The 13,559-nt window shown below is 61.2% G+C and overlaps 1 protein-coding gene across 1 annotated transcript in view; it reads left to right on the forward strand.

The window, feature by feature from the left end:
- Window positions 1–348: 348 nt before the first annotated feature.
- CASP14 (caspase 14) overlaps window positions 349–13,559 on the forward strand; it is a 28,037-nt gene continuing 14,826 nt past the window's right edge. The window contains exons 1-6 of the mRNA XM_050952376.1: window positions 349–440; window positions 4,411–4,501; window positions 5,367–5,467; window positions 8,959–9,070; window positions 10,053–10,139; window positions 11,343–11,414. Coding sequence (XP_050808333.1) covers window positions 370–440; window positions 4,411–4,501; window positions 5,367–5,467; window positions 8,959–9,070; window positions 10,053–10,139; window positions 11,343–11,414 — 534 coding nt within the window. The 5' untranslated portion in view covers window positions 349–369. The remainder of the gene's footprint in view (window positions 441–4,410; window positions 4,502–5,366; window positions 5,468–8,958; window positions 9,071–10,052; window positions 10,140–11,342; window positions 11,415–13,559) is intronic.

Here is a 13,559-nt window from a genome sequence, read left to right on the forward strand (position 1 = left end):
GCCTGGTGGTTAGACCAGGGGGGCTGGAAACCAGGATTCCTGGGTTCTCTCCCCAGCTCTGGGAGGGGAGTGGGGACTGGTGGGTTAGAGCAGGGGGCTGGGACCGAGGACTCCTGGGTTCTCTCCCAGCTCTGGGAGGGGATGGGGGTCTGATGGGTTAGAACAGGGGGCTGGGAGCCAGGACTCCTGGGTTCTCCCCAGATTTGCTGTGTGACATTGCCAATCCTGGAGATTTCATCACAACCCTAGTCCCCTCCCTGCTCAGTTTCCCCTGGTAAAGCAGCTCTTGACCTTTTTGTACTCATGTGATTTCCAACTCTTCTACTTTCATTTTAAGTTCCGGGAAACCCCTGTCTTTGGTCCTCACCCATGTTACAAGGGAAAGGAACTTTTCTTCTCTACTGTCAGACGAGGGAACATAGCTGGGAGGTGGGTTCCAGGTAAAGCCTTTCTCTGTGTCCGTGTCTCAGTACGTCCCCCAGGAATGGAAATTAGAGGGTGTTTGAATTTCCAAGTGGAGGTGGGGTGGGGGGTTGGAAAATGATTAAATTGGCAACACTGCAGGATGTAAGCAGTTGACCATGGGAGGGGGGCAATCGGGGAGTTCAGAGGGGATCTACATGGGGCCGGGGTGTAGAGAAATCCCTGTCTGTTTGGAAAACGGTCTGGGTGGCCGAGGGTCAGCAGCTGGGGCCAGTCTGAGCGCACTGATACGAGGGAGGGGAAGGTGCATTTTCTAGCTGAGTCTGAAACCACCCTTTCAACTGGGGAATTGCAGGTAATGATAGACTCAGGAGTCCTGGCTCCCAGACCCTCCCCTACTCTAACCCCTAGTCCTGGCACCCAGATCCCCTCCTTTAACCCCACCACTAGACCCACTCCCCTCCCAGAGCCAGGAGAGAACCCAGGAGTCCTGGCACCCAGCCCCCCCAGCCCCACTCCACTCCCAGAGCCAGGGAGAGAACCCAGGCGTCCTGGTTCCCAGCCCCCCTGCTCTGACCCACCAGCCCCACCCCACTCCCAGAGCTGGGGAGAGAACCCAGGAGTCCTGGCTCCCAGCCCCCCTGCTCTAACCACCAGCCCCTACTCCCCTCCCAGAGCTGGGGAGAGAACCCAGGAGTCCTGGCTCCCAGCCCCCCTGCTCTAACCACCAGCCCCTACTCCCCTCCCAGAGCTGGGGAGAGAACCCAGGAGACCTAGCACCCAGCCCCCCCTGCTCTAACCCACTAGACCCCACTCCCCTCCCAGAGCCAGGAGAGAACCCAGGAGTCCTAGCACCCAGCCCCCCCTGCTCTAACCCACTAGACCCCACTCCCCTCGCAGAGCTGGGGAGAGAACCCAGGAGTCCTAGCACCCAGCCCCCTTTCCTCTAGAGGTGCAGATTGAACACCAATGAAATTTAATCTAAAACTGTTTGGTTTGGTGATGTCTGGCGGGTCAGGATTTCACATTAGGATTATTTTGGCGGTTTCATGGCCCAGGTGCATTAGAGGGCTGCCATTTAAAAAAAAAAATCCCTATATCTGAATTTATTTTCCCTGCTTTAATTACAAGGAGCCCTTACAATTATCCTAGCCAAGAGATCAGCAAGGGACAAGTCCCCCTGTATTCAGTTTTTGCAATGGATAGCACTTTGTACCCTTTCGGCTGGAAGCTCCCCCACCACGCAGCCGGTTTCCGGTGTGAATGTGAGTTAATGCTGCTGTGCAAAAGGGAAATGCTATTCTGGGCCGTATTAGCTGGGGTGTCCTTTGTGAGACTGCAGGTAGCTGGCTGGCTAGGGAGCCCTCAGCAGGAGTACTGTCTCCAGTCTGAGGACCACACTTGAATAAAGATGTGGACAAACTGGAGAGAGTCAGAGGAGAGCAACAAAACTCTCAGAGGGTTGGAAAACATATCTGAGAAATGTAGGGCTGGGAGGGACATTGAAAGGTCATTGAGGAAGTCCAACCCTCTCTCCCAGGCCCATCCTGTGAGCTTAGATCTTCAGGGAGCTCTCCATAGCGCCCAGGACTGGTTTCCCGTGTTTCCTGTTAATCTGGAACGGGAATAGTTCAACGTAGTCCCTCCAGGGTGCATGACTTAATACCTGAGGGAAGCTGGTTAAATCTTTGTGCGAAAAGAGAAACAACTTAATTTCCCTTGTAAGTTGGGTTTTGCAGCTGCCTGTAGTCACCAGATCTCATAGAAACGGTCAGTTTCTGTTTAGCACACACAACTTCAGCTACAGGGAGAGCACAGCTGAAGTCGAAGTATCTTATTCCAACTTACCTCCCGTCTTCATGGCACGGGATCCACGTCTGCAGCTCCCCCTGTCGACTCCGCTGTTGTGTATTTGGTTGTCATGGTTTTTGTTCCTATGGCAATTGAGTTAGATTATTAGGGGATAGCCCAGCCAGCTTCGGCCCGTTAGGCGAGCTCTGTGTCTCTAAATAAACGGTAGTTTGGTTAGCTGTCTGCTCTCTGGCCTCAGGTGATTTCCTCCTAAACCGGCTGCCCCCAAGGACATAACATCCGCTACCGCCGCTCACCCTGGCAGAGTTCCAGAGTCAACGGGCACGCGTTCGGGGGTCGATATATCCCATCTAGACAAGACGAGATATAGTGATCCCCGACAGATTGATCGCTGCCTGCCGATCCGGCAGGTGGTGTAGACATACTCTAAGGTGTGTCTAGAGGCAACCGACGTTGGTCCAATAGAAGATATTACCTCACCCACCTTGTCTCTTTCACATCCTGGAACCAACGCAGAGCAAAATGCGCTTTCAGTCGAGCCTTAGTGAAGAGCTTTTATGCTAAACAGAAACTGACGGTTTCTGTGAGATCTGATGATAGGGTGACCAGATCACAGGGATGAAATATCGAGACACTGTGGCGGGGGGCGGGGGGGGAACGGGATGGGGGGACAGAGAAAAAAATAAAACAGCGGCAGAGCCAAAACAAAAAGCAGTTTCACAGGGGCTGAGGGCATTAGCAGGCCCTGGCCGCGTCGCGGGATCGCACACAGAGCACCGGCCACGTGCGCGGTCCTCCCCGTGGAGCCTCCCGCCCCCGGCCTGCCCCACAGTGTCCAGGCTGAGGGGGAGAAGCCCATGGTACTTGTGCGAAGAAGCCCCTGGTGCTGCACCGGGCATAGAGGAGTCTCTTGGTGAAAAGGGCCCGGAGCTGCTGGTGGGTCAAATATCAGGACAGTCCTGACAAAATCGGGACGTCTGGTCACCCTATCTGGTGACTACAGGCAGCCACAAAACCCAACTTACAAGGGAAATGAAGTTGTTTCTCTTTTCGCACAAAGCTTTAAAGCTTTGTATTTCCTTAAAAGATGGGGGAGCTGGGAGAGGGGAATGTTATTGGTAAATATTGATTTAACACCCCCCCCCCCCCAAATTGACAAATATTTCCATTGATGACGAACCAAATTCACGCTAGGCAAAGTAAGCCAAAGCTTGAACTTTTTGAATCTCAGCATCTACTGTCATTAGCTAATTGTCTGACCTCCCCCAGTACTTCCCGTAATGGTGAAAATTTAAATAGATTAATGGGGGAAAAATGCTAAAAAATAAATCCAGATAATCTGTCACAATTATGCACAAATATGAATTCTGCCATGCTGATCTGTAAATTACAGAGTGAGTGCAAGGGTGTATTTAATTTGTATCTGTCCCTTGCTACACCACCTCAGCTGGGAAGAATGGGGCATGATTCTTCTAGAGAAGGAAAGGCTGAGGGAGGCCTTGAGAACAAACTTCAGACTTGTCAAGGGTTATTCTAAAGAGGACAGGGATCGATTTATCTCCATGTCCAGCGAGAGGAGGGCAAGAAGAATGGGCTTAGTTTGCAGTGAGGGAGATTTAGATTGGAAATTAAGGAAAACTTTCTAGCTTTAAAGCTATACTAGCAGCTGTCCAAGGCTGAAGAGCCCGTCACAGCCTAGCCATGGGGGCCGGGGTTCGCTGGTTGCAAACACAGAGGCTTAGAAATCAGCTGCAGGCTGTGCGTGTCGGTGGCTGAGAGCCAGGAGAAGCAGTTGTGAGCACGACCTTGGGAGAAAGCAGAGACGAGGCTTCTTGGGCACAGAGCCTGCTGGAGGGGCAGGCGTGGTGATTTCTGAGTGTGACAAAGTAGGAATGTTCTGTAATATTTGTGTGACCCCTATGTGCGGCTCAGTTTCCCCTATGTGTTGCATTGTTACAGGGTGAACAGCCCAAACTTCAGCAATAATCTCAAGCATGTGGAGGAACAAGATTATAAACTGACGAGGGTCTGTTTTAATAGTTGTATTTGTTATATCTGCCTTGGATTTCCTTGCTAAAGGCTGGTAAAGTCCCCATCAGGCTGGCTGTGTTTGGCTTTATTCATACACTGCTTGGTCTGGTAGAATTACAGTTTGATTTCTCTCTCGCCCCCTAGTTCCAAGATGTCGCAGCCTCTCTGGCTGGCTGCCCTGGTCGCCATCGCCCAGGCTCAGATGTCTACGCTGCAGCACATTAGCCAAGCAGTGGTGAGTGCCCATCCCATCCTCAGGCACTAGCATCAGGACCCTCCGGCTGACTGGAAGCACTTTTGCACCTCAATTACTCACCACCAATTCCTGCAGATTATAAAGTGACAGCAGGGAATCAGGGAGCAACTGGGGTATTCAAGTGTTACCACAGTATAAATATTTCCTATCATTAAGGACTCCTGGGTTCTCTCCACAGCTCTGGGAGGGGAGTGGGGGCTGGTGGTTAGGGCAGGGGGGCTGGGAGCCAGGACTCCTGGGTTCTCTCCAGGCTCTGGGAGGGAAGTGGGGGCTGGTGGTTAGAGCAGGAGGGCTGGGAAGAAGGACTCCTGGGTTCTCTCCTGAGCTCAGGGGTCTGAATTATTAACAAAGACTTTATTTCTCCCAAGAGTTCAGTGGTCATTGGAGTTAAATCAGTGCTCACTGAAAAGAAACAGTGTTTTAAACAGTCTGACCACAGTGCTTTCCCCTCCCAGGCCTTGTCTACACAGGAAAGCATTCTCACCATAACTTAAGATGCGATTGGTCCAGTTATCCCAGTGTATGGGGGGGACACTGTCTGCTGCGAATCCGCGGCTGTTTTCAGCGGAGTGTATGTTGCTTGGCAAGGGCTTTTGGCTAGATTGAGAAAAGGCTGCTCTTATACTGGTGGATAGACCAGTGTCAGTGTACTGGTGTAATCACACCTGTTTCACTATAGCTGGGTTATCAGAGCTGTACAATGCTTTCGGTTCCCGCAGCGCCCCCTGCTGGGAGAGGCCGGGCTGCAGTAGCCATGAGATTCCCCCCACAGCCAATGCTCCCTATGGGTTGTGGGGCACATAGATCTGTATTGCCTTGGGCATTAACCCTTTGTGTCCGCTAGGTACCGCTGATCCGGAATCGTGATCTCCTTCCCCTGGACCCATCGCGGCCTGGGCTGCAAAGCCAGGATGGATTCAACAGCACGTTGCCTGTGCTGGTGAGGTGTGTGGGGCTGGAAACGTTGGGGTGTGACCCAGGGTAGCCCTCAATGAAACCGCCAAGGTCAGGGCAGACTGCAAAAAGGAGAGGGGAAGATTCTCCCCAAACTGGAGGTTCACAGTGAAGTGACACTCACCACCATAGGCATGCACAGCACATTTCATAAGGGTGTGCACCCAGGGTTGGGTTTTTATAGGCAAACATCATAAAGCTTGGGGTGCACGAGGGAGTTTGGGGTGTGGGAGGGGGGTGTGATGTGTAGGAAGAGGCTCCGGGCAAGTGATTGGGGCAGAGGAGGGGTGTGGAGTGTATGAGGGGGCTCAGGGCAGGGGGTTGGGGTGCAGGAGGGGTGTGGGGTACGATAGGGGATTGGGGTGCAAGGTGCAGGCAGGGAGCTCAGGACAGGGGGTTGGGGTGTAGGAGGATTGTGTGGGGTACGACAGGGGGTTGGGGTGCAGGAGGGGTGTGGGGTACAACAGGGGATTGGGGTGCAAGGTGCAGGCAGGGGGCTCAGAACAGGAGGTTGGGGTGTAGGAGGATTGTGTGGGGTACGACAGGGGGTTGGGGTGTAGGAGGATTGTGTGGGGTATGACAGGTGGTTGGGGTGCAGGAGGGGTGTGGGGTACGACAGGGGGTTGGGGTGTAGGAGGATTGTGTGGGGTACGACAGGGGGTTGGGGGGCAGGAGGGGTGTGGGGTATGACAGGGGACTGGGGTGCAAGGTGCAGGCAGGGGGCTCAGGACAGGGGGTTGGGGTGTAGGAGGATTGTGTGGGATACGACAGGGGGTTGGGGTGCAGGAGGGGTGTGGGGTGAGGACGGAGGGCTCAGGGCAGGGAGTTGCAGTGCATGGGGGTGCAGGGTACAGCAGGGGGGCACATGGTAGGGGGTTGGGGTGCAAGATGCAGGCAGGGGGCTCAGGACAGGGAGTTGGGGTGCAGGAGGGGTGTGGGGTACGACAGGGGGTTGGGGTGCAGGAGGGGTGTGGGGTACGACAGGGGGTTGGGGTGTAGGAGGATTGTGTGGGGTACGACAGGGGGTTAGGGGGCAGGAGGGGTGTGGGGTATGACAGGGGACTGGGGTGCAAGGTGCAGGCAGGGGGCTCAGGACAGGGGTTGGGGTGTAGGAGGATTGTGTGGGGTACGACAGGGGGTTGGGGTGCAGGAGGGGTGTGGGGTACGACAGGGGGTTGGGGTGTAGGAGGATTGTGTGGGGTACGACAGGGGGTTAGGGGGCAGGAGGGGTGTGGGGTTATGACAGGGGACTGGGGTGCAAGGTGCAGGCAGGGGGCTCAGGATAGGGGGTTGGGGTGTAGGAGGATTGTGTGGGGTACGACAGGGGGTTGGGGTGCAGGAGGGGTGTGGGGTACGACAGGGGGTTGGGGTGCAGGAGGGGTGTGGGGTACGATAGGGGATTGGGGTGCAAGGTGCAGGCAGGGGGCTCAGGACAGGGGGTTGGAGTGTAGGAGGATTGTGTGGGGTACGACAGGGGGTTGGGGGGCAGGAGGGGTGTGGGGTATGACAGGGGACTGGGGTGCAAGGTGCAGGCAGGGGGCTCAGGACAGGGGGCTGGGGTGTAGGAGGATTGTGTGGGGTACGACAGGGGGTTGGGGGCAGGAGGGGTGTGGGGTATGACAGGGGACTGGGGTGCAAGGTGCAGGCAGGGGGCTCAGGACAGGGGGCTGGGGTGTAGGAGGATTGTGTGGGGTACGACAGGGGGTTGGGGTGTAGGAGGATTGTGTGGGGTACGACAGGTGGTTGGGGTGCAGGAGGGGTGTGGGGTACAACAGGGGGTTGGGGTGTAGGAGGATTGTGTGGGGTACGACAGGGGGTTGGGGTGCAGGAGGGGTGTGGGGTATGACGGAGGTGTGGGGCACAGGATGCAGGAGGGGTTTGGGCTCCAGCCCAGCACCGCTTACCTGCAGCGGCGCGCTCCCTGCCTGCTTGCCCTGGCCCCACGCCGCACCACTCACCACGTGGCGGGGGACACAGGGGGCTCCAGGTACCTCCCTCGAAGCTCCCTTTGGCCGCAGTTCCTCGTTCCTGGGCAATGGGAGCTGCGGGGGGGTGGTGCCTGGAGCAACACATGGAGCCTCCTGCCCCCCCGCCCCCAGGGCCCCAGCACGTGGTGCTGTGCCAGTCGCTTCTGAGAGCAGCTTGGGGCCTGTGGCACCACGGGGGGCAAATCCCGCGGGCCAGATCCAAAGCTCTGAGGGGCCAGATCCGGCCCGCGGGCATTGGGGTGTGCCTGGGCACACCTGGCATACCCGTGTGCACACCTCTGCTCACAATCCATCACACACTGCGCTCCTCGCCCCCCCACCCCGCCCGCGCCAGCTATCAAGAAGCAAACAAGAAATCACACAGCCCCCTTCATTGGTGGTGGGTATTGAAGGCCAGGGGAGGCTAAGCCTCCGCTAGCCCAGGCTGTGGCCCTGCTCATGCTCTGCCCCATGGCCACACCTTCGCGCCCCCTCTCCCCTGAGCCAGTGGGGGTGGGGCCTCGGGCAGAAGCGGTGGGGCCAGGGGCTAGCCTCCCCAAGGGGGGGTGTATTGCATTCCAGTTCTCTGGCTCCTAATCAGCACTGGAAAGGTGAGAAGTTATCTAAAAACTCTGCTCATGCTACAAAAAGTTCTTCCGACCCCGAAGGGCCAGCCACGTTGCCAGGCCAATAGTAGTTTGGCTCTTACCAAAATACCAACCTGCCGGCCAGTCCTTCAGTGTCCAACACTAACGGTTTGTTAGAGGGTGAGCCCAGGCAGAGCGATGTGAATTGGTGAAGCCCCCAGAGACATTCAGCGATTTCCATGTCCAGAGATCAGGTTCTTAGCAGCGCTGGGGAGGTTGAAAGTCCCTCCGGAGTCACCCACGGCTGGGCTGGGCCAGTCCGTCCCTTGCTCAGAGCTTCGTTGGCAGAGCAGTGACTCCGGCGCGGAGAGAAGCAGGACTGGAGACAACACAGAGAAGCTGCAGCTGCATTTTTCTCTCCTTTGCCATGTGGCTCGTACGTCCTCTGTCCCAAACCCGAGCTCGCAGCACGTGGGCCTGGAGACGCCGCGCAGCCCCCTGTGCACAGGCCTGTCCCTACATGTGCTGCTGGCTCACAGGTGCGTCCCTCGGCCTCTCGCCATGGGTCCATGGCGCAGCTGACGCCCCTTGATGGGCCATGGAGCAGGCCAGACCGTGCTGCTGCCAATCGGTCGGGGGTGTCACCCAGATGCTCAGCACAGGGTTGGAATTACAGATCTACCCCCCTACCTGTAACTCACCATGCACAGGTGATAGAACCATAGGAAGGTGATTATCCTATTGAGCTAATTATAACTTTTCCACTGATACCTTAGAGGCCATATCCGGTGAGATTCCTTGCAATTTTATAACAGTGCTATCATAAAACATCTTACGTATTCCGTACAGCGTCACGGAGGGCATGGGGTGGGCTGTGTGGTCCATGTCCAACCCCTCTGATGGGATCCCCCTGCTTCCCTCTCCACAGAGTGCAGGGCTTGCCGCGACGTGGGACGCAGCTAAGCGCCGAGAGGCAGCTGGAGGTGGACACTGCCCTGGAGGAGGCGATGCTGGCTGGCCCCTGGGAGCCTGCCCAGGGGGTACAGAGCGGGGAATTGGGGAGGCAGCTGTGGGGGCAATTGGCTAAGCAGGGGCCAGGCGGGACAGGCAGAGGGAGGAAGCCAGGAATCAGGAGCGCCTTGAAATGTTTAATTTTCCCATCAGAAATGTGTGGGTGTTGGACACAAGCATGTTACAAGGGTACAGAGCTTAGAGCAGGGGGGCTGGGAGCCAGGACTCCTGGGGTCTCTCCCAGCTCTGGGAGGGGAGTGGGGGCTGGTGGGTTAGAGCGGGGGGGGCTGGGAGCCAGGACTCCTGGGTTCTCTCCCAGCTCTGGGAGGGGAGGGGAGGGGGGGCTGGTGGGTTAGAGCAGCGGGGGCTGGGAGCCAGGACTCCTGGGTTCTCTGCCCGGCTCTGGGAGGGGGGGCTGGTGGGTTAGAGCAGCGGGGGCTGGGAGCCAGGACTCCTGGGGTCTCTCCCAGCTCTAGGAGGGGAGTGGGGGCTGGTGGGTGAGAGCGGGAGGTGGGGCTGGGAGCCAGGACTCCTGGGTTCTCTCCCTGGCTCTGGGAGGGGGAGTGGGGGCTGGTGGGTGAGAGCAGGAGGTGGGGCTGGGAGCCAGGACTCCTGGGTTCTCTCCCTGGCTCTGGGAGGGGAGTGGGGGCTGGTGGGTCAGAGCAGGGGGGGCTGGGAGCCAGGACTCCTGGGTTCTCTCCCTGGCTCTGGGAGGGGAGTAGGGGCTCGGGGGTTAGAGCAGGGCGTTGGGAGCCAGGACTCCTGGGTTCTGTTCTCTTACACAATTCCTTTTTCATTCATGAGCTTTATTTGCATCTGTGAAGTGACCCACCCCTGTATGTGTGTGGGGGGGTGACACTCGAGCTGTGCTTGAGGTACCTGGGAAGTCCTTTCAGGCCGTGGGGTGATAAGGGCTGGGGAAAGCCAGAAAATGGAGACAGACCTAGGCCAAGTCCTGGCAGTCTGGATACACTGGCTCTGCTTCTGCCCTGTGTGTTTCCCTACCAGCAGGTCGGCGCCGGGGAGCCTCTTCGCAGCCCTGCCCCACAACTACTACCCTTCTGCTTTGTTTTGGGTGTGGCAATAGTACTGTATGCTGTGAGTATCTACATTGCTGGCCTCTTGGTCTTCCCCCTCTGTACTCTCCAAGCCCTGCCGATGCCCCTCACTCCCGACCCGCAGCCCCTGCCAGCCCAGCCCTGCCCCCCCAGCTCTGCCGGTGCCCCTCACTCCCTCCCCACAGCCCCTGCCAGCCCAGCCTTGCCCCCCCAGCCCTGCCGGTGCCCCTCACTCCCGACCCGCAGCCCCTGCCAGCCCAGCCCTGCCCCCCCAGCTCTGCCGGTGCCCCTCACTCCCGACCCGCAGCCCCTGCCAGCCCAGCCCTGCCCCCCCAGCTCTGCCGGTGCCCCTCACTGCCGACCCGCAGCCCCTGCCAGCCCAGCCCTGCCCCCCAGCTCTGCCGGTGCCCCTCACTCCCTCCCCACAGCCCCTGCCAGCCCAGCCCTGCCCCCCCAGCTCTGCCGGTGCCCCTCACTCCCGACCCGCAGCCCCTGCCAGCCCAGCCTTGCCCCCCCAGCCCTGCCGGTGCCCCTCACTCCCGACCCGCAGCCCCTGCCAGCCCAGCCTTGCCCCCCCCAGCCCTGCCGGTGCCCCTCACTCCCGACCCACAGCCCCTGCTAGCCCAGCCCTGCCCCCCCAGCTAATCCACAGTCACTGTAAGGGCAGGAGAAAGGGAATTAAGCCTCCCTCCTCCAAATCACCTGACCCCGGGACCAGGGTGGCTGCTGCCCAGGAGCAGAGCCAGGGTTTTTGGTGCCCTAGGCACGGGTCCTTCCGCATCCCGGTCTGTGGGGCACTTGGGTGGCGGGTCCCGGAGTGAGTGAAGGACCCGCCGCAGAATTGCCGCCGAAGACCCGGAGCACGGAAGGACCCCCCGCCGCCGAATTGCCGCTGAAAGTGGCAAAATGCCGCCCCCTCCTCCCAATCCTGGTGCCCTAGGCAACTGCCTAGGTCGCCTAAATGGAAGCGCCGGCCCTGCTGCTGCCCGTCCAGCCCACGTCCCCACACTGAATTCAGGGGGACCACGCTGGTGAATAGCCACAAGCACCCCGGTGTCCCAGACGGCCCTCCTGCTTGGCCCGGGTTGCGGTGGCTCCGGCTGGCTGGGATCCATGCTGGGGGTGCAGGAGGTGCGGGGTGGGGATGGGGGTTCAGCATGGGGGGGGGCTGTGCACAGATTAGCATTTGTACATGAACTGTCTCTGTCTGGAATTCCTTTGCACCGGCTGGCTGGGGCCTCAGTTCTGGGCATGCAGGCTGGCCCCTCCTCACACCTGCCAGGCAGAGTCACCACAGCGCAGGCGGAGAGAAGAGGTTAGTGGCCTTCGCTGGGACACTGTCCCCGACGGAGAAGTTTCTAGGCAGCAGAAATGCTGGAGTCCTTCTTCCTTCGTAATGAGAGCTGCCCCCAAAGCTCCAGCGCGGTGCTAGGGGGCACCATGCCACAGAGAGTGAGGCGGGGGGCGCTGGGCTGCGGGGAGCTGGGCGGGGAGCTGGCAGGGGGCTCTGGGCTGCAGGGAGCTGGGCGGGGGGATCAGCCGGGGGCACTGGGGAGCGGGGCGGGGGGCTCGGCAGGGGGCTCTGGGCTGTGGGGAGCGGGCGGGGGCTTGGCAGGGAGCGCCGGGCTGTAGGGTGGGCAGGGGGCTCAGCAGGGGGCTCTGGGCTGCGGGGAGCTGGGCGGGGGGCTCGGCAGGGGGCGCTGGGCTGCAGGGTGGGCGGGGGGCTCAGCAGGGGGCTCGGGGCTGCGGGGAGCTGGGTGGGGGGCTCAGCAGGGGCCTCTGGGCTGCGGGGAGCTGAGCGGGGGGATCGGCAGGGGGCTCTGGGCTGTGGGGAGCTGGGCGGGGGGATCGGCAGGGGGCTCTGGGCTGCAGGGTGGGCGGGAGAATTGGCAGGGGGCTCTGGGCTGCGGGGAGCTGGGCGGTGGGAGTGGCAGGGGGCTCTGGGCTGCGGGGAGCGGGCAGGGGGCTCGGCAGGGGGCTCTGGGCTGCGGGGAGCTGGTGGGGGCTCGGCAGGGGGCGCTGGGCTGCGGGGAGCTGGGCGGGGGGATCGGCAGGGGGCTCTGGGCTGCGGGGAGCTAGGCGGGGGGATCGGCAGGGGGCTCTGGGCTGCGGGGAGCTAGGCGGGGGGATCGGCAGGGGGCTCTGGGATGTAGGGTGGGATGGGGGCTCAGTTGGGGCTCTGGGCTGCGGGGAGCTGGGCGGGGGGATCGGCATGGGGCTCTGGGCTGCGGGGAGCTGGGCGGGGGGCTCGGCAGGGGGCGCTGGGCTGCGGGGAGCTGGCGGGGGGATCAGCAGGGGGCACTGGGCTGTGGGGAGGTGGGCAGAGGTTCGACTGGGGGCTCTGGGCTGCAGGGAGCTGGGCAGGGGGCTCGGCAGGGGGCTCTGGGCTGCAGGGTGGGATGAGGGATCAGCAGGGTGCTCTGGGCTGTGGGGAGCTGGGCAGGGGGCTTGGCAGGAGGCTCTGGGATGCAGGGTGGGATGGGGGCACAGTTGGGGTGCTGGGCTGCGGGGAGCTGGGCGGGGGGATCAGCAGGGGGCTCTGAGCTGCAGGGAGTTGGGTGGGAGGCTCAGCAGGGGGCTCTGGGGTGCAGGGAGCTGGCAGGGGGATGGCAGGGGGCTCTGGGATGCAGGGTGGGATGGGGGCTCGGTTGTGGCGCTGGGCTGCGGGGAGCTGGGCGGGGGGCTCGGCAGGGGGCGCTGGGCTGCGGGGAGCTGGGCGGGGGGCTCGGCAGGGGGCGCTGGGCTTTGGGGAGCTGGGTGGGGGGATCGGCAGGGGGTTCTGCGCTGCGGGGAGCTGGGCGGGGGGCTCGGCAGGGGGCGCTGGGCTTTGGGGAGCTGGGTGGGGGGATCGGCAGGGGGTTCTGCGCTGTGGGGAGCTGGGCGGGGGGCTCGGCATGGGGCGCTGGGCCATGAGGAACTGGGCGGGGGGATCGGCAGGGGGCGCTGGGCTGCGGGAAGCTGGGCGGGGGGATCGGCAGGGGGCTCTGGGCTGCGGGGAGCTGGGCGGGGGGCTCAGCAGGGGGCTCTGGGCTGCGGGGAGCTGGGCGGGGGGGATCGGCAGGGTGCTCTAGGCTGTGGGGAGCTGGGCAGGGGGCTTGGCAGGGGGCTCTGGGATGTAGGGTGGGATGGGGGCTCAGTTGGGGCGCTGGGCTGCGGGGAGCTGGGCGGGGGGATCGGCAGGGGACGCTGGGATGCAGGGTGGGATGGGGGCTCGGTTGGGGTGCTGGACTGCAGGGAGCTGGGCGGGAGGATCGACAGGGGGCTCTGGGCTGTGGGGAGCTGGTGGGGGCTTGGCAGGGGGCTCTGGGCTGTGGGGAGCAGGGCGGGGGGCACGGCAGGGGGCTCTGGGCTGCGGGGAGCAGGGCAGGGGGCACGGCAGGGGGCTCTGGGCTGCGGGGAGCAGGGCGGGGGGCTCGGCAGGGGGCTCTGGGCTGCGGGGAGCAGGGCGGGGGGCACGGCA

This window comes from Gopherus flavomarginatus, chromosome 5, assembly GCF_025201925.1.
Source record: "Gopherus flavomarginatus isolate rGopFla2 chromosome 5, rGopFla2.mat.asm, whole genome shotgun sequence".
NCBI lineage: Eukaryota > Metazoa > Chordata > Testudines > Testudinidae > Gopherus > Gopherus flavomarginatus.